Source organism: Acartia tonsa, chromosome 7 (genome assembly GCF_053477335.1).
Source record: "Acartia tonsa isolate MP-2025a chromosome 7, ASM5347733v1, whole genome shotgun sequence".
NCBI classification, from domain to species: domain Eukaryota; kingdom Metazoa; phylum Arthropoda; class Copepoda; order Calanoida; family Acartiidae; genus Acartia; species Acartia tonsa.
In genome coordinates, this window is record NC_137266.1 from 14,358,475 (window position 1) to 14,382,517 (window position 24,043).

General features: G+C 31.9%; 1 protein-coding gene across 1 annotated transcript; it reads right to left on the minus strand.

Moving 5' to 3' along the window:
- Nucleotides 1-718: 718 nt before the first annotated feature.
- Nucleotides 719-22,885, minus strand: LOC145324403 (uncharacterized). Its single transcript, XM_080166995.1, has 7 exons — nucleotides 22,818-22,885; nucleotides 15,408-15,502; nucleotides 7,842-7,948; nucleotides 5,406-5,500; nucleotides 5,015-5,094; nucleotides 1,853-1,978; nucleotides 719-806 (listed from the first exon to the last, which is right to left on the minus strand). The coding sequence occupies exons 1-7, from the start codon at nucleotides 22,878-22,880 to the stop codon at nucleotides 719-721; spliced, it is 654 nt and encodes a 217-aa protein (XP_080023121.1). The 5' UTR covers nucleotides 22,881-22,885.
- Nucleotides 22,886-24,043: the final 1,158 nt, after the last annotated feature.

Sequence of the window (24,043 nt, forward strand, 5' to 3'; positions counted from 1 at the left end):
TGGGCTAACTCTGCCGGGCAGCAGTGCAAACAATATAACCTAACCTAACAATTAACACCAGAAATGAAGAAAAAATACCCCCTTCTTATTTTCAATTTATTTCAAAATAAAGAGGGATGGGGGGGGTTCTTGTGCTTGTCGAGGCGCTTTAAGGGAAACCGCGAGAAAGTTTTATGTGAATGGTCTTATTTTTTTAGGACAAGTGCAAAGTCATCCTTTTACATACTTTCTTACTCAATTCTCTTATTTGGCAGAGCATGGCAGCCGTCATGGCCGTATTTCCTAATATTCAACGGAAAAATTTTTGGCCACTAAAAATGCTTCTTATCAAGGCTAAAAGATCTTTTAGTAACCTCAGCTTTTACTGCAGAACTATGCAAAAAAAAGTCCTTAGACGGCGTCGCTATGGTTTAAATACATCGAAAAAATTATATCTATCTTCAGCAGAGCATCGATTTTCCAAAAATAGTTTATGTTTATGACTGTATAAACATTTCTTAGACATTAATTAAAACAAATTCCCTCAAACTAAAAGTAAGCAAAAAAGCCCCACCTATTATTTTTTGAGTTTTTTTCCGTAATACCTATCCCTGCGGGGGTCCTAACTTTAAAACCATCTCTAGTTTTCCATTTATTTTAACATGGAAGGGATTTATGTTCTCGACTAGCACTTCCGAGGAAACCGCCATATATCCCATTAAAAAATTATCCATATAATCTATGATTCCTGTTGATTATGATGAGTATCACATTGGTTGATATCCATACTTGATATGTCAAAATCCACAGTGAAAATTGTTTCCAATCTAAAAATAAAAATATTTATCAATGTTATTTTAGTAAAAAAAAGACAAATGAATAACATGTAAGTAGTAATGCTCCTGTTCATGGCAAGACTATTTTACAATAACAAAGATTCTCTTGTATAATTTGAAGGGTTGGTCATGGAAATGATAAGAGTGTTAAACCAGAAACATGACTAGCCTTTTTGAAGAATTATAATTATTAGATCTAGACATGACAAGACTAGTTACCAGACACATGAAACCTGTTTGTAGTATTAGAATTATTAGTTCTGGCCATGACAAGACTGGTAAACCAGACACATGACTAACCTGTTTGTAGTATTATAGTTATCAGTTCTTGCCATGACAAGACTTGTAAACCAGACACATGACTAACCTGTTTGTAGTATTATAATTATTAGTTCTAGTCATGACAAGACTGGTAAACCAGACACATGACTAACCGCTTTGTAGTATTAGAGTTATTAGCTCTGGTCATAACAAGACAGGTAAACAAGACACATAACTAACCTGTTTGTAGTAACATAGTTCTTAGTTCTGGTCATGACAAGACTGGTAAACCAGACACATGACTAACCTGTTTGTAGTATTACAGTTATTAGTGCTGGTTATGACAACACTGGTAAACCAGACACATGACTAACCTGTTTGTAGTATTAGAATTATTAGTTCTAGCCATGACAAGACTGGTAAACCAGACACATGACTAACCTGTTTGTAGTATTATAGTTATCAGTTCTTGCCATGACAAGACTTGTAAACCAGACACATGACTAACCTGTTTGTAGTATTATAATTATTAGTTCTAGTCATGACAAGACTGGTAAACCAGACACATGACTAACCGCTTTGTAGTATTAGAGTTATTAGCTCTGGTCATAACAAGACAGGTAAACAAGACACATAACTAACCTGTTTGTAGTAATATAGTTCTTAGTTCTGGTCATGACAAGACTGGTAAACCAGACACATGACTAACCTGTTTGTAGTATTACAGTTATTAGTGCTGGTTATGACAACACTGGTAAACCAGACACATGACTAACCTGTTTGTAGTATTAGAATTATTAGTTCTAGCCATGACAAGACTTGTAAACCACGCCTGAGATTCGCAGGAAAAGTAAGGAGCGCTCCAAAATTTAACAAAGTTTGTCTTGTTTGATTCTAGGTACCTTAAAAGTAATAAATCATCAACAAAAATGTACTTTTCTGTAGCTCTCTCTCTCTCTCATTTCTCTCTATCTTTCCATTTATCACTTTATTGCTCTATCTATCTATCTATATTTTTTCTTTAAACTTATAATAATTCTCTTTTACATATTTTTCACATCCCCATGTTACAGATTTTTATAAATTAATTACTATCTTGTCAGAGTAAGCAATTTTGTGACAAATATAGAAAAGTATGAAACACTAAGTATTAATTTTGCAAAATGTAACAAAAATTAATAGATAATACTTATTCATCGCATCGTATTATAGACAGCTTTCCGCGGAAATCAAAATTTTATGATTTTTGTTATAATATTCGTGGACAATTCAGTTTTTTTAGAGGAGTTCTAATCCAGCAGACATTAATCGTTTTTAAAGCCAAACTGAAAAAGATATTTGAAGATTCGTCTGTTTTTTATGTTATTTTCTGTTATCTTAAAACAGAAAAAATCAGCTCAGCTTATAATATTGTAACAAAAAAGTGTATAATTACTGTATTTGACCATGTAATAAAAAGTTATTACTTTTCATAATAAATAACAACCTTTCTTATAATAAAACTTCGCAAATAACATAGAATAATGGAATAGTAAGAGTTTTAACTAGAAAAGTATGTTTGTTTGTACTTAAAGATCTCGCTACCACTGAATCGACCGCTAACCACAATGAATTTACGGGTGGTTTCAGACAACTTTCCAATTAAAGTGTTTGAAGGATATTTTTCTACCCTATTTCTCCCCCCCTCCCCTTTTTTGATAAAGGAAACCTTCATGGACAAATACCAAATTGCTGAAAAATTGTGTTAAAAATTATCCATGTGACGTCATAAAAATGAGTAATTATTCATTTCTTTTTTATGGGTTTTCTTTCCCACTTCTCCTCTCATCTCCCTCATTTTTATGACGTCACATGAATAATTTTTTACACAATTTTGCAGCAATTTGGCAGGGAGTAAGGGAGGGGACAATGGGCAATTAATTCAATATAAGAGTTATCAAAGAAAGGGCATGAAATCTAGTTTAATCCAATAAATTTGTAGGAAATTATAAAGGGATTGTTAATTGAAAAATAGATTTCCATAGCGTCATGTAAAGTGAAATCACAACTTGTTTTTGATGAAATATATTGAGGTTTTTTGGTGTGATTTTTATATTAAAAGATTATTGGACCCGGCCAGCTGCTAGTAAGAATATGACTGCCCCTTTTTATTCTGTTTATTTCCCTTGCCCCTTGCCTCCACCTCCCTTCTCCCTTCTCCTTGCTGCTACATTCCAAACTAACACAACGAGTGTTTATTTCCCTTGCCCTCACTTCCCTTATCCCTTCTCCCCGTCTGCAATATTCAAAACATACATAACGAGTAGCGGGATTTCATGCGCAAGTCCCCAAACTCAGTCAGAAACTGCTAAATTCTTGCACATTCCCTTTAAGCCAGTCCCCAAAGTCTGAGACTCCTAAAAATTGAATATTCGATCCATTGTCCCCTCCCTTACTCCCTGGCAATTTGGTCTTTGTCGACTTCATGACATGAATGTAGCCTCCTAATATCAATAAAGATTTATTTTCTTAGTTTGCCCATTTCCTTACCCCTGTAAATAAGACAAATAAATAATAACAGCTTGAAAAATAAACAGGGATTTCTGGATAGGAAAATAGGCATTGAATTACTCTTCCCTCGATTTTGCTCTAACGCTGTGCCCCATACATCTTGCGGCTCTGTATTTGAAAGGGTATAAAAGAGCAGAAAAACAGCCTAAAACCATCCCAAGACTTAATTCTAAAAATAAAATTGCCGAATACCACCCCGGGACCATGTGAAAGTTCTCAAAATGAAGAACTTAATCGGTTCAGTGGTTAGTAAGTTTATATAACAGGATATAAAATAAGAGAAAAGTTTGTAGATTAGTTTCTTGTCTATTGAACTATCCCTTGTGAGAAGGGAAATTAAAGATCAACTGAAAATTGATTGCCTATTTCTTCCCCAATTTCCGAAGTTGTACAGCAGATAACCCAAATATTGCAAAACCTATTTTCAGCTACTCCGGTCAAAGGGAAAAGCGATATAATATATAAACGATTTATACATTAAACATTTAAAACTTTAATTTTTCAAATTTAGATTTTTTTTGAAATTTTAAGCTTTTTAGCTAGAGCTAGTAGTAAATATTGAGATAGGATGATGAAACTATGTACACAATCTGAAACTCAGATTCAGCTGACCAAATTGAAAGGTAGACAGAAATATTGAGGGATATGACAATGGATGATAAATTGATATAAATCTTAATGATAATAATCAAGATAACCATTTATGTAGGTTAAAAGTGTTCAAAGTTTTTGGGCCAACGAAAAAGATAAGGTAGTTAAAAACGTTGGGTACTAGAGTGATTCAAAACTTTGGGTACCGATGCATTTCCCTCTCTCCCTGCAAGGTAGAGGTATTTTCTGCAAAAACTTGTTATTGTCACTTCTTGTTATTTATTTTACACTTTTGTCTAAACCAAAAGGTTATATACTATTTTCTTATATTGATAGACTAGCGGCTACGCATATAGCATCTATTCTATAGGGTAAGAGGGGAGTTAATTAGCCTCAAACCTTCCAAAGGGTAAAAATAGATTAAGACGCTCCCGACTTAATCATTTCTGAAGTTAGTGAGATCATAATGGACAAACAAACAAAAATACCTTACTACTTTACTTTAAAAGATATAAAGACACATAGATAAATATGTTGTATACGTAGATATATCTTATATTAGTTATTTATCGACTTATATTAAACACAGCTTTCCGCCGATATTAAAATGAAAAATTATAAGATTATAACCAGATTTTTTAGCCCTGAGGGGCCGAAGGCGCAGGATAACAAAACTTGTAATAATTTTTATTTCAATATTCGTTGAAAATTGTTTGTAATACGATGGTATACATGATCTTTTAGTATGGATGAGAACAGGTTCTAATCCAGCGGATATTAATCGGAAAAATAATTACCTATTATCCATTCTCCAAGGTATATTCTCTTCATTAAATCTATCTGTTGTATTTTCAAATTGTACTTCTGAGTTTGTTACCTAAAAGTTTAACATCCGTAAGAAGCGAAGCTCATAAGTGAAATTAGTTTGCTCATAACAAATAACATTATGGACAAAGTGTACTGTCGAGTAGATGTTCTTAAGTCAGGTGTATCTTTACAGCAAGATTAAACCATTTAACTTATATAATAGCCAAGAAAATTGAACTGATGTACAGACAATTTGATTATAGAGTATCTTTGCTAGTACTAAAATGGTTAATAACTATCTATATTGAAGCATTTTCAAGCAACTATATTTACATTACAATCTTTATGTAAGGCTAGCCATAAAAAATTACAAAATTTTACCTTAATGTAAATTCCAGTTCTAAAGTTGAAAAAGTTTGCAGTTTTCACAGAGGATTCATGATTAACAAGCTCTTGCAGGGTGAAGGTCAATATCTCTGAAAAAGTTGGAAACTTATTTCATCTGAAAAAATGATAATCATGCCCATAATTAGATCAACAATAACAATAACATTATTGAAGGAGGAAGAACAGTAATTTTTTCTCGTATTCTTTGGAAACCGGTGGATTAGAACCGGATCTCATCCATACGAAAAAAAAACTATGTCTAGCATCGTATTATATCCAGTTTTCTACGAATATATAGAAATGTACAATCATAAGATTAAAACCAGTTTTTTAGCCCCTTCGGCATCTCGGGGCTAAAAAAATGGTTTTACTCCTATAATTGTACATTTTATAACCGCGGAAAGCTGTTTATAATACGATGCGACAAATAACTATTTACAGTTTTGTAATTACTGAATGTGGCTTTTATGTTATAAATCTTGTTTAATTTTTTTTTATAATTCATACTTCGACAATAAATCTTAAGTAAATTTATTTATAACTTTTAATTTTTTTTTGACATGAGGACACAGTGGGATCTTTTGCCAAAAAACTGGACATTAAGGGTAGACAAAAGTAACATCAATACAAAAGCTTGTATTTGACGAAATGATGTAATTTCTTTTGCTTTAACTCAAAAATAACATAAATTTTGCTCCTGTTAACTTCTAATGCGCATTTGGTAAGTACGTCTGGCGGTTTTGGAGGAGCGAAGCTACCCTATTTTTAAAAAATCTATAAACCTTCATAACTTTAGTTAGGATAGGAATATTTTAATAAAATAAACATCTATGTAAATATTTCTTCAATGCAAACAATGTTTGTGAACATGAATATAGCGTCAGGTGCACCCAGTTCGAGTCCCGGCATTTTTAGGTAGATCCAGTATAAGTAAAATAGGACACTAATAAGGCATGTTTTCTAATGTTTTTTTTACAGATATAAACAACAATAACATAATTTTCATGACACTTTTGATTTTGTGTTAATACCTTTATTCTAAGTCTAGCTATCTTCATTTAAAGTTTAAGAATATAAACATAATTGCTCATATTATATTCTCTCTCAAACGTATATTTCTCTCTCTCTCTCTCAGACGCATATATAATGTTTTTGCAATATTATAATTAATCCCCGAATTTGAATTTCTGCTGAACCAAAACCAGTTAGAAATACAATTTTTTTCAGAACACATGAAATTTAGCAAATTTCATTGCTAAAATAAAAGTATTTATAAGTCATCTTTTTTTAAGGACTCCTTGTTCCCTTAAATGTCCATTAAAACCGCGAGAATGGCAAAAATCGTTAAAAATCACACCTACGGCGGCAAATAACGGCGAAACGGTTGGCCGGAGGCAAATGATGCATAAGTAAAGAAAGTTCCGCCTCAAAAAGTTAGAAAACATTGCAAAGATGACTTTGGGCTCTAAAATGACTCCTTCCCCCTCTAATGAGGGAAAATTTCAAATTAACAAGAACGAAATTGTTCAAACCGTGCAATGTAAAATGCTCAATTACTCAAAAACGGCCGGGAGGCCCCAGGTTATGAAAACTGTTTTAAACACAATACATGTTGCATATTAATATCATTATTGCAAAACCCGGGGCATCCTGGCCGTTTTTGGGTAAAATGGAGAAAACTGATTTTTTGGGGTTAAAAATCTTAATATTTTTGTTGAAATTTTCTCACAAAATGTCAATTTACACCACCAAAAAAATATTTTTTTAAAAATTTTCTTTAATTAGACATTGGTACAGGTATCTGAAAAGTACCTCAATCAAATATTATTTTCATAAGATGAACATAAATGTATTTTTTGTTGCTTTGAAAAAATTGTGTAAAAAAATCTGGAAAATCATCAAAACTGAAAAGAAATTTTTCACTACCTTTTTTAAAAATGGCATAATTCCGCCAAAAATGAATATTTTTTAAAAATTTCTTTTCTAGCTGTCTACTTACAGCCATTATTAATTCCTAGGATAGATAAAAGTCAATTTTAAATTTTTTGGATGTCCCACTGGATCCCACTGTGGAGGACATTCCTTCAATTGGTGAAAAACTATCTATAATACAAAGTAGAATGATGTCTGTCCGTCCGTCTGTCTGTCTGTCTGTCCGTCCCTTAAGATCTCGGTAACCACTGAACCGATTGGATTCTACTCTTCAGGGAATATACCTATGGTCCTGTGGTGGTTTTAGGCTATTTTCTTGGGGGGTAGGACACCCCAAAACAAAAAAAATCCCCCCCCTTTTTTTTTTTTTTTTGCTGAAGATTTCCTTGGTCCTTTTACGAATTTCGCAAAAAAAAATTTTTGATCACCTCTTGAGTCAAAGCCCCTAGAGGCTAGGGGCGAAGCCGCTAGTAATTAAAATATTATGAAAACAAATACCTGATCTGTTATTGACTTCTCTAGAGTTGATGATAGTTTCTGTAAATTGAAGCAACTTTGTTATTCCACCCTGGACATCTGTAGGTGTTATATCAATGTCAATACTCCTGAAACATAAATATAGTTAATTTAATGACTACTAGCGGCTTCGCCCCTAGCCTCTAGGGGCTTTGTCCCAAGGGGTTTGATTAACCTTTTTGTGTGTTATTTAGATTTAAAAGGAAAAAGTAAAAAAAAAAATTTGGGGGGGGGAAGATTTTTTTTGGGGTGGAGGGGGAGTAGTCGAACTCCCCTTTTTTGATTTTAGTTAAAAAAATTTGTTGGGGGGGAAATTTTAATTTTTAGGGGGGTTGTAGGTGTCCCTATCTCAAGAAAATAGCTTAAAACCACCACAGGACCAGAAGGTATATTCCCTGAAGAGTAGAGCCCAATCGGTTCAGCGGTTACTGAGATCTTATGCTTCAGACGGAGAGACATCAAGCTACTTTGTATTATAGATATCAATAACCATTTTAATCAGGGCTTTAAGTGATTAGACAATGGACGATAATTTGAATACATCCCAATGATTGCAAAGAAAATCATCCCTTCTATAGATTGAAATTAAGGGTTAAAATGCTTGGACTTTTAAATGTTTAAACAATTAAAATTCAATAAAAGTACCTAAATTTTTAAGCCAACAAATAGGATAATTTGTTAATGTAGTGAAATTTATAGTCCAATCTCTCCTACATTTTCCTTAATTGGGTTCTTATTAAAGTAATAATTTTTTGTTAAGATTTACCTTACAAAGTAATTTTTGCTGCTAAACTGCTTATTGACTGCTTTTAAGCATTTTTAGAGATGTTGTCTTATGTAGTTAAAACAATGATGATTTAAATACTTATTATCAAGTTAGGTAAAAATAGAATTTCCCCCAAAACAAATAAACATTTTAATTGAAAAGTAAGATTTTAGATTAAATTGTTTCAAAATGACATATTCAATTTAGATATTCATTTCAGTTTGAAAAACATTATTTTTGTGTTTGTTTCTACATTTCATATTCAGAAGGTTTTTGTAGCAAAGCTACTCTATGATTAATTTGAAAATTTAGTAATATTTTCAATGATTTTGTTTGAAGTACCTGCCAAAATTTAAAATTAAGAACTAAGATCAATGATATGACAATGTTCTTGATACATAATTGTTAGTTTGTATTATATATTCCTTTTTAAAAAATATTTAGTTTTAATTTCTCCAAAAAGATTGTATATTCTATTTTTGTGTGTGTCATACTAACTCTAACTTTGATAATTGTATAGCTAGAAAAAGGGTTCTTTTTTTTAAATCGTATAACCGAGCCTAAAAAAATATAGGACACTACGGACATTGCCCTCCATTCGTATCTCCGTAGGTCTGTCCGTCATTTAGAGTAAGTTTACAAAAACTCCTAACGTTGGCTATTAAAAGGGCTTTACTTTCATTGTATTCTCTTCTAGAATGTTGTTATTACTGCCCCACTAGTGGACCTAACTCTTCATTGTTGCAACTTATATATTGATTCTGTGATAAGATAAAAGTAATAAATAGATATTGGATAATATTATTTATACAATCTTGACAGAGATTATTAATTTTTTTTCTGGCTTTTCTGGGAAAAGGGTTAATCGACTTTGAGTAGTTTTATACCTTAATTATGCTACATAATAATAACATCTGAATAAATCTAAGAATTATTTTTACCCAAATGACAAGGACCTAAAGATAAACTGTTTACAATATTTAAAATTAAATCAGAGTGCTAATATAATTAAATGTAACAAGGCAGTTTAATTTGAAATAAACTCATTTGCCGTCAACTTGTAAATGCACTAAACGCATTGTTTTCGGGGTCTCTATATAGATCTTTTCCCTCTTTAATAAAATGTATGGAAAATAAATCTTATCTTATCTTATCTTATTATTTATCAAATGCCTTTTTTATGTCAAGGTGCCATTAAAAAATATAGTTTTTGATCAAATCTAGTAAATAGCAATAAATATTAAATGTTTTGAATTAATTGCTGTAAGGTGCTTGATTCTATGTTTTGATTTATTTAAAGTCCAGCGGCGTACGGTAGTGGGGTGCCATGACAAACATACGGACAGACCCAAATTACAGAGTTGATGAGCAACTAGCGATTCTAGGGCTAAGTTATTCAAATTTGAGAATAACCAACAATATATAATTTGGTAACCTTTGTAAGAAAAACAATATTTTTGGCAACCATTATGAGAAAATAATTTGGCAAGACTGTTAAGAGAAAGTAATTGCCTTATTATATATTATATTATGATAAACATATGTAATACAGCAGAATAATAATTGTGTTGATGTCCTGACACTTCACCAATTTGTAATGTGTCAGGTTCGAGTCCAAACCACACCGTGTTATTCTAGAAACATTAAAATGGAAATTGAAGCTCAGACGCATGTCGACATCAATGGTAAAATTAAGGGAAATCCTTCAATTCATAATCAGAAGCAATTCATCAAAGTTGGGACAAATGTCGTTTATTCAAATAGCTGGTTTTTCAACTTTAACTTTCCCTAAGTTTCTGAAAAGCAGCATGGAGATGCGATCCCCAAATTTCAAAATTCTTTGAACGTACGAACAAGACTTTCACAGAAATGCTTCGCATCTAGTCCACTTACCTATGTTTACTATAAATTTTACACCATACAAAAGTTGGATCTGAATATTTGATTGACATGCCATGGTAATTATCGCGCGTAACTCAGGCACGAGATACAATTACTCTAGCTAGCCCTAAGGCACTTTTTATATGTTTTTACGTATTTATTAGCCTATCCTTACCAATATAATACCTTATATGGGTAACGCTAGCCTAATCATGGTAAACTGTATGTGATTAAATATTGTTATGTGCTTATTAAAACATTATGTTTATTGTTAAAGTAACCATGTAACCATTTTGTACTAGTATGTATGCCTACAACCATAGTTTGATTTACGTCACAAGTTTAACATACAAACACTTTATTAAACAGACAAGGGCTTAGATCCTTATTAATAGTTGTTGTTATAACTTGCACTTCTTAAAATATCTCAGTTATTCATTGACTCTCAAACCATCAAGTTCTTCTGGCTTTAAAGGTAATGACTTAGTTGTTTGGCATGCATTGTAGTTTAAATTTAGGACCCTCAGTACTTAGCATGAATTGAGCTTGGGTCTTATGTTAGAGATCTAACACTTAGCACAATTCAATGCTTTGGACTTAGGGCATTTTCTGTCCTACACTACTTATGATTATTATCACTTATCCTGTAAATACTTTCATACTTAACTTATTCACTTGTAATGTAAATACACTTTGTAAAACCATCTTCCTTCTTAAGTGTTTAATATACTTATATGATATAGATCGAACACCATAACCAGCCATTTATTCTTAGTTAAAGCAATATAATACCTCGCGTGGGTCTTTGTTGAGCTACCACGGGCTCAACCAAATTCGTATTATACTTGTGGGAGTAAAGGGAAAAGCATTCTAAACTGATGAACCGACGATGAGAATGTCTATGTGTATTGCAGTAAAAGTAGGATTTTTAGTAGTACTCATAGAAGAGCAATCTCCATACCATAATATTGGACAAGCGCCCCATTCGCACTACCAAACATATGCCAACAACTCCTGAAATCACCTTTATAACGAAATGATGGTTGTAGTCAAATGAATAAAGGATGAAATTAATTTTAAAATAAGAGGGTGGGTTATTTTTCATGAACCTAGTAATAGTGTCTAACTTTTTATCTTTGTGACGTAACAAAAATTGAAGGATAAGAGGGGAGGTGGGAAAGGAAACCCCTAAAAAAGAGATGGATTTTTGTTACGTCACAAACATAAAAAGTTAGACACTATTACTAGGTTCTTTTTATGCCTAACCATTTCGTAGACCCCTAACCTGACATAGTCTATACCTGCGTTTCCCTAACCTTACCTAATTTAGCCTAAAACTCAATAAACCTCACAATTTTTATAATCATAGTTAATTTTTGTAAGAAAAACCTATATAGTTGATTCAATCCTAAGCAAGGCTGTACCCTAATCTAAAATGTTGTATTTTCTATATAGTTTAATTTCTGTACAAATATTTTGCAATTGCTGAAAAGAAATTTTTTATTTAGCAGATTTCCGGATTTGGGTTTTGCACATTTTTTCTCAAGAAAAGAGGTAAAATTAATCTAAAAGTTTGTCTTGATCCAAAATATTTTGTGGCATATCAGCGCTAAAGGTAAAGGTTAAAAACACAGATTTCATCCAAGGATGATTAGACACAGTGTCATAACTTATAAGTATGTCCATTCTCACATAAACGACCCCTTAAATAGTGGATGTAAATTTTTTTTTTCTCCCTGAGGTAGTAATTTTTTTCCCAGCGGTAGTCATTTTTTTCCCCGCGGTAGTCATTTTTTTCCCTGAGGTAGTCATTTTTATCCCCGAGGTAGTCATTTTTTCCCCTGAGCATTGCAACCGGTGCAGTGAACAGAATCTCAGTGCTGCACCACAAGCCTTGCACGACTGAAGATTTTTGAAATTTTTTTTGAAGATTTTAAATTTTTTGGGAAAATTTTAGAATTAAGCCAATATTGATTTATGTTTATTAATTCTCATTTGTTTTTTTTTATTTAATTTGTTGTCAACCATGTTTTTTATATAAATTTTTGTAATGTGTAGAGACCGCAATTTCATTCAGATTGTAATTGACTTAAATTTAGATCATTTTATCGGGTAAATTCAGAGTAAAAGTTTTTGGATGTAAACAAAGAGAATTGGGGGATTTAGATAGTTTTTTTAACATAATTATCCCTGAATATACAGTTCTTAATAATAATTCAAACTTTAACTTTAAACCTAAATTTGATTTAACCAAGACAAATTTTTAACCAAATTGATTATTCCTTTCTCTCTTAAACAGACAGACATTTGGGCAAGCACAAACAAGTACAAACCACAACCAAAGTTTCAAAATAAACCACAGATTAAACTTAATTTAATTAAATTTAAAATTTATTTGGTTTAGCTCAATAATTTTAAATACATTTTTTTGTAGAAAGAGAGAATATTTTTAAAATATAATTTTAAAATTTCAAATAATGATTTGAATGGAAGTTCTAAAATTTCTTTAGGACAGGAAATTAAAGTTTCTTTTGTATAGACTAAATTAAAAACTTATTTTATTTTCAACATTTCTACTACGTCACTCTTAAATAGTTCTTCAAGTAGTCTTCATAATATTATTTGAGAAATTTATTAGTTAAGCTACTCTACTATAAATATTTCTCGTATTCATACGAATCCGTTGGATAGGAACCGGTTCTCATCCATATGAATAAACTATGTCTAACATCGTATTATATCCAGCTTATACAAATATGAAAATATACAATCATAAGATAAAAACCAGTTTTTTTAGCCCGTGCCTACAGCATCTCGGGGCTAAAAAACTGATTTAATTCTTATAATTGTACATTCTATATCCGCGGAAAGCTGTTTATAATACGATGCGAGAAATAACTATTCTTTCATATTTCCAGTGTGTCCCTATATTATGATACTGATGGCTGCACCCCTAGCATCGAAGGGATTTGTATTTGAAAGTAGAGAGAAGTGGTAATGAAATCCTTAAACTATCACAAGATTTAAATATTGATATAAAATAGCATTAAACCAACCCAGAACATATACAAATGTTACCCTAAATTAGAAATCTAAATTGGTTCAGTGGTTATAGGTTACCATATTATTTTAAAAATACAATAATTAAACAAAAAAGTCCTTCAACAAATATTCTAAATAATGCTGAATACAAAATAAACATAGATAAGTATAGATGTATAACCAAGAAAACTACCTGGCCCAAGTACTTGGGACCTTTTTCGTCTTGCCTACGTTTACATTCCCGACAATATTGACTGATATCCAAAGACCTAATTTAAAGTCGGCACAGAGTCCCTAACCCGTGGGTAGAGTTGCTTATAGCTCGTGCCCCATCTATTCTTTTACTTTAATGAATACAATTAAGTTCAAGGACCCATTCAACAAACATTCAAATAATACAAAAATAAATAAAATTATAAAACTTTAATTATTTTTAACACAAAATGTAAATATTTATTTATTATTGTTGAGTGAAGGTCATTTAAAGTGTTTGTTAATCCTAAAGTAACAGGATGTCAGTCTGTATGTAATGAAGAACTGCTTGACTTTAAAAAATAATGTTTGACATTGGTCCAGATAAGGGAAGGGTTTTACTAGATAGAAGGTGCGTCCCAACCCCCAACAAAATAGCTTAAAACCACCACAGGACCAATAGGTATATTTCCTGAAGAGTAGAGCCCATTCGGTTCAGTGGTTACCGAGATCTTAAGCTTCAGGCAGACAGACGGACGGACAGACATCAAGCTACTTTGTATTATACAGGGTGTTTTTTTTTAATAAGACAAAAGTATTGCTTAGTATAACCCACTTGCCATTGACAGAAACTAATAATCTATATCTTAATTTCTTCATTGGGTTGGGGAGTTTTGTATAAGAAAAAAATACTTGGCGATTTTCAACAAACTATGCCTTAAAAACCGGTTTTTCCAAAGTACCTATTTTTGGAAGATTTTTGGATCATGACCAATTTAAAGGGTGTGCTAAAATGCGTATGTTTTTAAAATTCAAATTGCGCGGCTTGTGTTAATAGTAGAAAAATGTTATGCATATCGTTAGAATCGTCATAAACTCTAATTTTTGGGTGCTTAAGAAATATTCCTGTGCTTCATATAGTTTTGGAGCTACGTGGTAAAATGTCCCAACTTACTTAAAACTTTTCAACCTTTCTTACATTTTCCAACGTAGCTTCTATACTACAAATAGCATGAATATGACACATATATTTCTAAAAACTAGTGTTTATGACAATTCTAACGGTATGCGTAACATTTTTCTACTATAAACACAAGCCGCGCAATTTGATTTTTAAAAAGGCACGCATTTTAGCACACCCTTTAAATTGGTCATGATCCAAAAATCTTCCAAAAATAGGTACTTTCGAAAAACCGGTTTTTAAGGCATAATTTGTTGAAAATCGCCAAGTATTTTTTTTCATATACAAAACTCCCCAACCCAATGAAGAAATTAAGATATAGATTATTAATTTCTGTCCATGGCAAGTGGGTTATATTAAGCAATACTTTTGTCTTATTAAAAAAAAACACCCTGTAGATAATTATAGAGTTTTATTGCATATACTTTGAAGTGATACCCTCAACCGTGACTTAACACGTACCTCGTCCGCTCGTCATTCGGGAGGTGGTGAGTTTGAGTCTCGGCTCAAAGAGTTGGTTATTCGTTGGGTATTACATAACCTAAAACCCAGGTTGTTTGGACAGAATAGAAAAAAATTCACCCCATAGTTATCCTAGGTTGTTTGACCAGACTTTAACAATGACAGCCTCGCCCGTATGAGGTAATTGATCGATTATAATAATTAATACAAATATTTTAATGGGAAACAATCTGTGATTTCTTACCTGTAAGAGTAATGGTGGCACAGGCTACCGATATTGTTGGTTGTTATATCGTGGATTTCGTTCAACAATCTTTCCTTCATTTCTTGACTCAATCCCTGTAAGCATAAGAAAATAAATAGTATGATGTACGAACATAGGCGTGTCTAATAAGATCTCGAAAAAGGCTAGATTTATCCAGGTAACCAAAGGGATAAGACAATGGCCGACAAATTAATGTACGTCCCCAATGCAATGACTGTAGATTTAAGTCATGGGTTGAAATATTTGGACACTCAACTTAATGAACCAACCAAAACCAAGTTCAATAATATTCAAAAGTTGTTGAGCCAATGAATAAGAAAACGTTATTATAAAACAGCCAAATGTACCCTCCTCCCAGAGATTGATCACCCTACTAAAATTACAAACATTTAAATAACAAGCAACTTTATTTATTTTTATTATTTGATTAAGGCTATGTTTACTTGGGCTAATAAATGAGAACTGCAGAGACAAGACAAGTTTAGATACATTGATGTACATTTCCATTAAATTACAATTTAACCCTTCTGTAGATTGAGATTATTAATTTAAAAAAAAAAAAGTTTTCATAAGAGAAAATGTAACACTTTGGGTATCAGTATAATTTTAAGTCCAATGTCCCTTTCCTCTCTGATTAATAAGGGTGTATTATTTAAAGTTTGGGGAGGTTAGCTCCATTTCAATTCTGCTTTTCACAAAATCTACAAGAAGGCAAAAATCTACGTATGACCATTTTTACTCCAGAAGAGTTAGGGGCTTCAGTGGAGCTATTGGCGGTAATTGCAATGCAATGAATAAATTGAAAAAAAAAATTTTGCATTGAAAAAGGACTCTTTTTTTCTAATTTATTATTTCCTTATAGAAAACTAATATCACTGTGGGCTACAATTGAATCAAGACAAAAGTAAGTGCCGAGCCCTGGGACCTATGTAGGGTGAAAATAGACATATATCCTTGATGATTCCAGGTGGAGACAAAATATTTCAGCGGGGTCTTTTGGTTTTTTTTCAATTTTAAGTTCTGAAAAAAAATTGAAAAAAATATGAAAATCTTTAATAAAAAACAAACAAAAAATAATTTTCAATATTTTTTTTCACAAAAAGATTCAAACAACTTATATAAATACTATAAGCTTTAAAAAAATCACAATTTTCAAATTTAGACTTTCAATAAAAAGATTTGTAGAAAAAACCTAACAACAAATTCTAACATATTTCTGATCAACATAGCAATAAAACATCTTTTGCAAAATCTTTATCATCAAAAATAAATAGCACTTACTAAAGACTTTTTTTCATTTAAACTTATACTTTTCACATTAATTAACTTTAAAGATTGAATTTTTTAAAAAGAAAGGTTGCGTGATTTTTTTATTCATAATTAATTGCCTAATTTTGAGATTCAGATAAAAAACTTTACTACTTTATATTAATTGATAATCTACTAGCAGCGGCTACGCCTCTAGAGGCATATGAGGCCATTGGGTTGGGGTGGAAGTCGAACCCCCCTTACAATTACAGTTTTTTTTTAATGAAAAAGTTAAAAACATTTATTTTTGAGAGTTAATTCTCTTGGGATAGTGATGGTACCCTTCCCCAAAATAGTTTTAAACCTTACCAGGACATATAAGAAGCTACCATGTAAAGGAGAACCATATTGGTTCAGTGGTTAGTGAGATCCCTTGGTGCACAAAGTCACACACATAGAACCTGTTACTTTATTATAAAGATACATATATACACAGAAACTCTACAATCAGAGTATGTCTGTTTGTTCATCCGTCTGTATAAAAACAATACAGAATATATTTTTTTTGCTAAAGCGGCTACGCCCTTAGAGGCCTTTAGGGGCACTTAAGAGGGAAAGAAGGGGTTTAATTCTACAACTATATTTTTATTTTAGGCTTAAAAAGGAAAAGTTTTGTTTGTGTGTTGTGGTCCTTTTTTAAGGGGCGATTTCTCTTCTCTTTCTCAAAAAAGTTATGAACCTTCCAAGGACCAATGAGAAGCTACATAGTAAAGTAAAAAAAGAACCATATTAGTTCTTAAGCATCAGAAAGATGGACAAACAGACATCAATCTATTTTGTATCATAAATAGTGCTTTAAAGCAGTGAGAGAAATATCATCTGGAAAAAAAAATTTTCCTATCGTTTAAAAGTTATATCCCTGTATAAAAAAGATAGGATGTCTGTGTGTTTTTTCTGTCTGTGCCTAAAGCTCTTGCTAACCGCTGGACCAATTTAGTTCTTCTTTATTGACCTATCTTTTAGACTGATAGGATCAACATATTAAGGAGTAGTTTAGTGTCTATTAATCCTTATATAAAAGTAACAGTTTCTGTGTCTGTCTGTTTGTGTGTGTGTGTGTGTGTGAGGGTGTCTGTCGGTACCGAAGATTCTTTGTAACCGCTTAACTGATGTAGTTCTCCTTTTGGTTCCAGCTTTTCATGGTCCTGAGAAGTTTTGAGTTTAGAAAAAAATGAGTTCCTACCCAACATTTAAAAAAAAACTTTTTCTTTTACATACTATAACTGAAAGTAGGGGAGGGGTCAACTTCCCCCCACTTATCAAGGGCCCCTAGATGCCTCTAGGGGCAAAACCGCTAGTGATAAAATAATTCTTATCTTGAATTTTGATTAAATTGTTCTTTTTCCATTTAATAAAATATAATTGTAATTATCAACCTCAAAGAATATCCAGAATTAGGTAATTGGATTTAACAAGGGAAAAAGACAACATCCATAATTAGTGAAGCTGCTAAGTTTAAAAGAATACAAATAAAGAAAATAGCAAGTGTAATATACAGATGGAAAGATATATTAATCAGAGCGAGATGGGACAATGGACTGTTTATTACACTAGTCCCCATAGTTTAATATAGCAATTTGTTATTCGTTGCCTTAACTACTTAGGGGACTTGTTGCGATTTTTGTTTGGTTGGATTATTAAATTAAGTGCCCAACGTTTCAACCATTAACTGAAACATACAGAAGGGTTATCCATGTATCATATTTGGGAATGTAAATCAATTTAGCTGTCATTGTCTTATCCCTTTAGATCCCTGAATAGTAATTAACAATGATCAATGGTTCTTTTTTTATACAGACGGATGAACAAACAGACATACTCTGATTGTAGAGTTTCTGTGTATATATGTATCTTTATAATAAAGTAACAGGTTCTATGTGAGTCTTTGTGCACCAAGGGATCTCACTAACCACTGAACCAATTCTCCTTTACATGGTAGCTTCTTATATGTCCTGGTAACTGGTTTATTACTATTTTGGGGAAGGGTACCATCACTATCCCAAGAGAATTAACTCTCAAAAATAAATGTTTTTAACTTTTTCATTAAAAAACTGTAATTGTAAGGGGGGGGTTCGTCTTCCCCCCCAACCTAAGGGCCTCATATGCCTCTAGAGGCGTAGCCGCTGCTAGTAGAGTATCCCATGATATAAAGCAGTAAAGTTTTTTATCTGAATCTCAAAATTAGGCAATTAATTATGAATAAAAAAATCACGCAACCTTTCTTTTTTAAAAAATCAATCTTTAAAGTTAATTAATGTGAAAAGTATAAGTTTAAATGAAAAAAAGTCTTTAGTAAGTGCTATTTATTTTTGATGATAAAGATTTTGCAAAAGATGTTTTATTGCTATGTTGATCAGAAATATGTTAGAATTTGTTGTTAGGTTTTTTCTACAAATCTTTTTATTGAAAGTCTAAATTTGAAAATTGTGATTTTTTTAAAGCTTATAGTATTTATATAAGTTGTTTGTATCTTTATGTGAAAAAAAATATTGAAAATTATTTTTTGTTTGTTTTTTATTAAAGATTTTCATATTTTTTTCAATTTTTTTTCAGAACTTAAAATTGAAAAAAAACCAAAAGACCCCGCTGAAATATTTTGTCTCCACCTGGAATCATCAAGGATTGATGTCTATTTTCACCCTACATAGGTCCCAGGGCTCGGCACTTACTTTTGTCTTGATTCAATTGTAGCCCACAGTGATATCGGTTTGGAAATATTCTCCTTGAATACAAATTTACAAGTAGTAAAAAGTGGCTCTCTTACAGTTGAGCAAAAAATATAATCCTATTATACAAAGTAGTAAGTTTTTTTGTCTATAACATAAGATTTCGATAACTACTGAATTAATTGTTTTTATTTTATGGAAGCTTCTTATAAGTTTCTAGATTGTATAAGACTATCATTTTATATATACAAGTTTGGTTTTAGGTTATTTTCCTCTTTTCCTTACTCCTTCAAATGACTAGCTCCTAGTATATTATAAAGTAAACGGATTGCTGTCTGTGTAGATGATTGTATTGCAAGGACTCGCAAACGACTAAATTGGTTGTTTCACAACTCTCAGCTACCCCTCAAATATTTGGTTTATGTTAAAAGATGGCGCAATTGACAAAAGGTGATTACTTCTCTGTTTCTTCTATTTTCTACAGTAAAATTGTGATTTCTAGGCGATAAGGATTATTATTATGCTTTACTCTATTATATAAATTGAATCAATTATTTTTTCCTTTTTTTTTAATTTGCTGAATCATAAGAACACAAAATCTACAACTAGTAAAAAGGTTTTCAAATGCACTTTTCTTAAACTTTTGGACATGCATTGCACAGTGATCCAAAATTACTAAGGTGGACATAAAATTCTGACGTAGTGTTCATTTCCTTAAAGCGGTTTTTTCACATCTAATACGCAATAAAGCAATTCTTCTAGAAATGAGATTTAAGTAGAAATGTTTAGGATTTAATAGATTTTTTAAAGTTATGCATGTTTGATACGTGCTATTAAATATATTTATTTGATTAGTATGGTTTTCTTTTATATATTAAACAATTTTGAACGCATGTTAGTTACACCTGTTTATGATCCGAGGCATTTCCCACAAAATCTTCCATACATAAGTAAGAATTATTTATACATAGTAGGAAGTAGAAAAAGCAAATCATTTATTGATGCTTTTCCAAACAGTGCCGATGAGTGCTTAACCCACCTCCCCCACATAATTAAAAAAGGGGAGAGATGTTTTTTTTCTATGCCAAACCCCTAAGGGGGGCTCCAACCCTGCAGTTCCTACTTTTAACCCTAAGTGGCTCAGTTCTCATAATAACATAACCTAACCTGAAATGAAGAAATAAACTGAAGAACTACAATTCTCCACCCCCAAAATTTTGTTTTCAAAACAGGGGGTGGGGAGGGGTTGGGTGTTTAACAAGGCACTTTGACGGAAAAGCCCGACTTATCTCATGAATATTTTTTACAAAATGCATATTTTTTGAAGTTTGTTTGTTGCACTGCCTAACAAGCTACATAGTGAATAAGATTAAATGCACAAATCCTATCAATCAATAGATATAATAGATATCTCAACTAGAAAATGGACATCAATAGATAGGCCATATAAAAATAAAAAGCAAAGGTAGAAAGACTTTATAGATTTCTCCTCAAAACTAGTTGAAAGGTAGTTTTGTCTTTTATAAATAACCCTGTGATGCCCATACCTGACCCTGCAGACCAATAACTCTGCGGGGCTATTGTCTATCCTAAGCTAACAATCAACACCAGAAAAAAAAAACTCCCCTAGCTTATTTTCAATTGATTGAAAATATGACTGGGAGGTCTGTGCTTGATTAGATACTTTGAGGGAATGAAAGCCTAGCAATGTGATAAAATTATCCGATTAATCTGATTTTTGGAATACTGATTCCTAGGACAACAAAATACACTATTTTAAGCGAAGCATCTCTATAATTAAGTTCTAAAAATGTAAGTATGTTCGAAAACAGTATCCTGTATCTAACCAGTTTTTCAACAAATTTACTTACAATTTTGTTGCAATTTTTATACATTTATATTCTGGTTATTCAGTTCTAACATTCTACAAGTGTTAATGTTTATTTGTACTGTTTCAGAGCTTCGCTTTTATATATGGTGTCATCCTTGTTAAAACTATCCTCGATGGAATTAAAAGTATTAAATATAAAGTATGGACGGAATTAGTTTTTAAAAACTGTGTAAAGGTAACAAAGGAGGATGAAAAATATTTTTTTCTCTTATTGCTCTCACCGGCATCTATGTGAAGTTTCACTTATGAGAAGATCTTGGGTCGGTAGTAAGCAGGATCTGAACTAACTAACCATAAATCTTAGTATTTTATAAAGTAGGAAAGCGAATAGGTATGCCATTTATTGATAAGAAATTAAGTAAAATAAGTGATAGAAAAAAAGCCTTTGTATTTAGGAATGGAAAAATTTAAAATAATTTTCAAAATTATTGTTTCTTTTCATACCTAGGCTTTACATACCTTGATAATATTACATTTTCCTGCTTAGGTTTAGGTCAGGCAGGAAGGGGACATGGAATTGTAAATTACACTGGTAACCAAGTTTTAGAACAAAGTTCTATCAATCATTGGCTCAAAAACTCTATATACTTTGGATGAATTTTGTTTGGTTCATTTCAATCTTTTGAACCAATAATATTAATCTACAGGAGAGGCAATTTTGTTTAGAATTATTGCGGTTGTATATCAATGTCTTATTCCTGGGTGTAATGGATTAGGTTATGGGAGCATGGACACTACTGCCCCCATATCAATCAGGGTGCATTATAATAGTATCTTTCCTTAGCAAAAGATAAAAAAGAATTTATATGTGATTTCTTTATACAAAAACTTAAAAATGAAAGCAGTTAAGATTTAGGTATTTTGAAATATTGGAACTTTAACTTTATGAACAAGTTTGCTCATTCGTTGGCAAAAAAAAACTTCTTGTAGTCCGTTCTTTTACGAATATTTGATATACAGGAGGGTTTATTTGTTTTTCAAAATGGGAGGTGTACACATATCTAACAATCATACTTCTATCCCAAAGATTTTAAGCTATCGAATAAGAGAACGTTTTTATAAAAATGTACATTCCAGTATAATTTAAATTCTAGTGTGTCTGTGTGTTTGTCTGTATGTTTGTACCGAAGGATCTCGCTAACCGCTGAACAGATCGGGTTCTCCTTAACAGGGTAGCTTCTCATATGTACCGGGATGGTTTATAACTATGTTCTTGGAGGTGGGACACCCCCAACCCCCCTAAATTTTTTTTTTCATTTTTATAACTAAAAAGTAAAAAAAAATTTCGCCCCCCCCCCAAAAAAAAAAAATTTTTTTTTTTTAAATTTTTCTTTCAAAATCTAAATTATGAAATTGGGTTGTCAAATTCGACTCTCCACTCCTCAAGTGCCCCTAGAGGCCTCTAGGGGGCGTAGCCGCTAGTATTAAATACAGATCTATCCATTATGAGTGACATCCATCGTTAAAAAGTAGTGTAAGAGATCTTATGTTACAAACATCTAAATACTATAGAACAAAGAATACCTGTTTTGCCTCTGCAACCATTTTCATCCATAATAACAGAATTAGTAATAGTTTGCATATCATTATACTTTTCTATAAAATTAATTTTTCTTTTAACTTTAATATAAATGGCTATATTTTAATATATTTTATCAATATTTCTTGACATAAACCATTTTATAAAACCAACAAATCCTTTAAATATATATTTTATTAAATTCTGAATTTCCTGACTAAAGTTTAATATACTTACTGTATATATGAATAGGTTTGAATAATGTTATAACTATCAACTTGGGTAACATTTGTCAAAATTTGAAAATACAATTTAAATCTTAAATTTAAATACATCAGGAAAACTAAAGAATTTTGAGTTTGAAATATAAAATCAAGCTAACTTGATAAATTATAACTGAAACAACTGCTTTTAATATTAAAAAATCTTTTAAAATTAGTTATATTTTTTATATTATTCTTTTTTTGGGGCTGAAACAAGGTTTGATGGACCGTCACACGATAGTAACTAAACTAAGGAAAACAAGAAAGATTTTCAGAGAGAATGACAAACTAAAAGATAAAGAGAGAGGGCGAGAGAGAAAGAGAGAGAGAGAGAGAGAGAGAGAGAGAGAGAGAGAGAGAGAGAGAGAGAGAGAGAGAGAGAGAGAGAGAGAGAGAGAGAGAGAGAGAGAGAGAGAGAGAAAGAGAGAAAGAGAGAGAGAGAGAGAGAGAGAAAGAGAGAGAGAGAAAGAGAGAAAGAGAGAGAGAGAGAGAGAGAGAGAGAGAGAGAGAAAGAGAGAAAGAGAAAAATAGAGAGAGAGAAAGAGAGAGAGAGAGAAAGAGAGAGATAGAGAGAGAGAGAGCGCGAGGGAGAGAGAGAGCGAGAGAGAGTTTTAGAGAGAGAAAGTGACAGAGAAATTGCAGGGTATATGGCTCTACTCAATGTATAATGAAAGGTTCCATCAGACCACTTTTCTATTGAATCAGTGCAATAAATACTGGAAAAAAGCTTTAGCCTTATTGTGAATTTGCTTTCTTGGTGTTCAAGAAATCCTGCATTATCAGGAAGTTACGGAAACCCAACATGTTATATCAAAATATTCAGAGGGGGGGAGGGGGAGTGGGAGGGATGGGTTGTAACCAACGGAGGTATTTAAGAGAATGGGAGGGCTGATGAGATCCTCCGATGGTGTTCATGCAATAATTGTAATGGACGAGAAAAGAATTTTTTTATGCAGGAGACCAGTAGA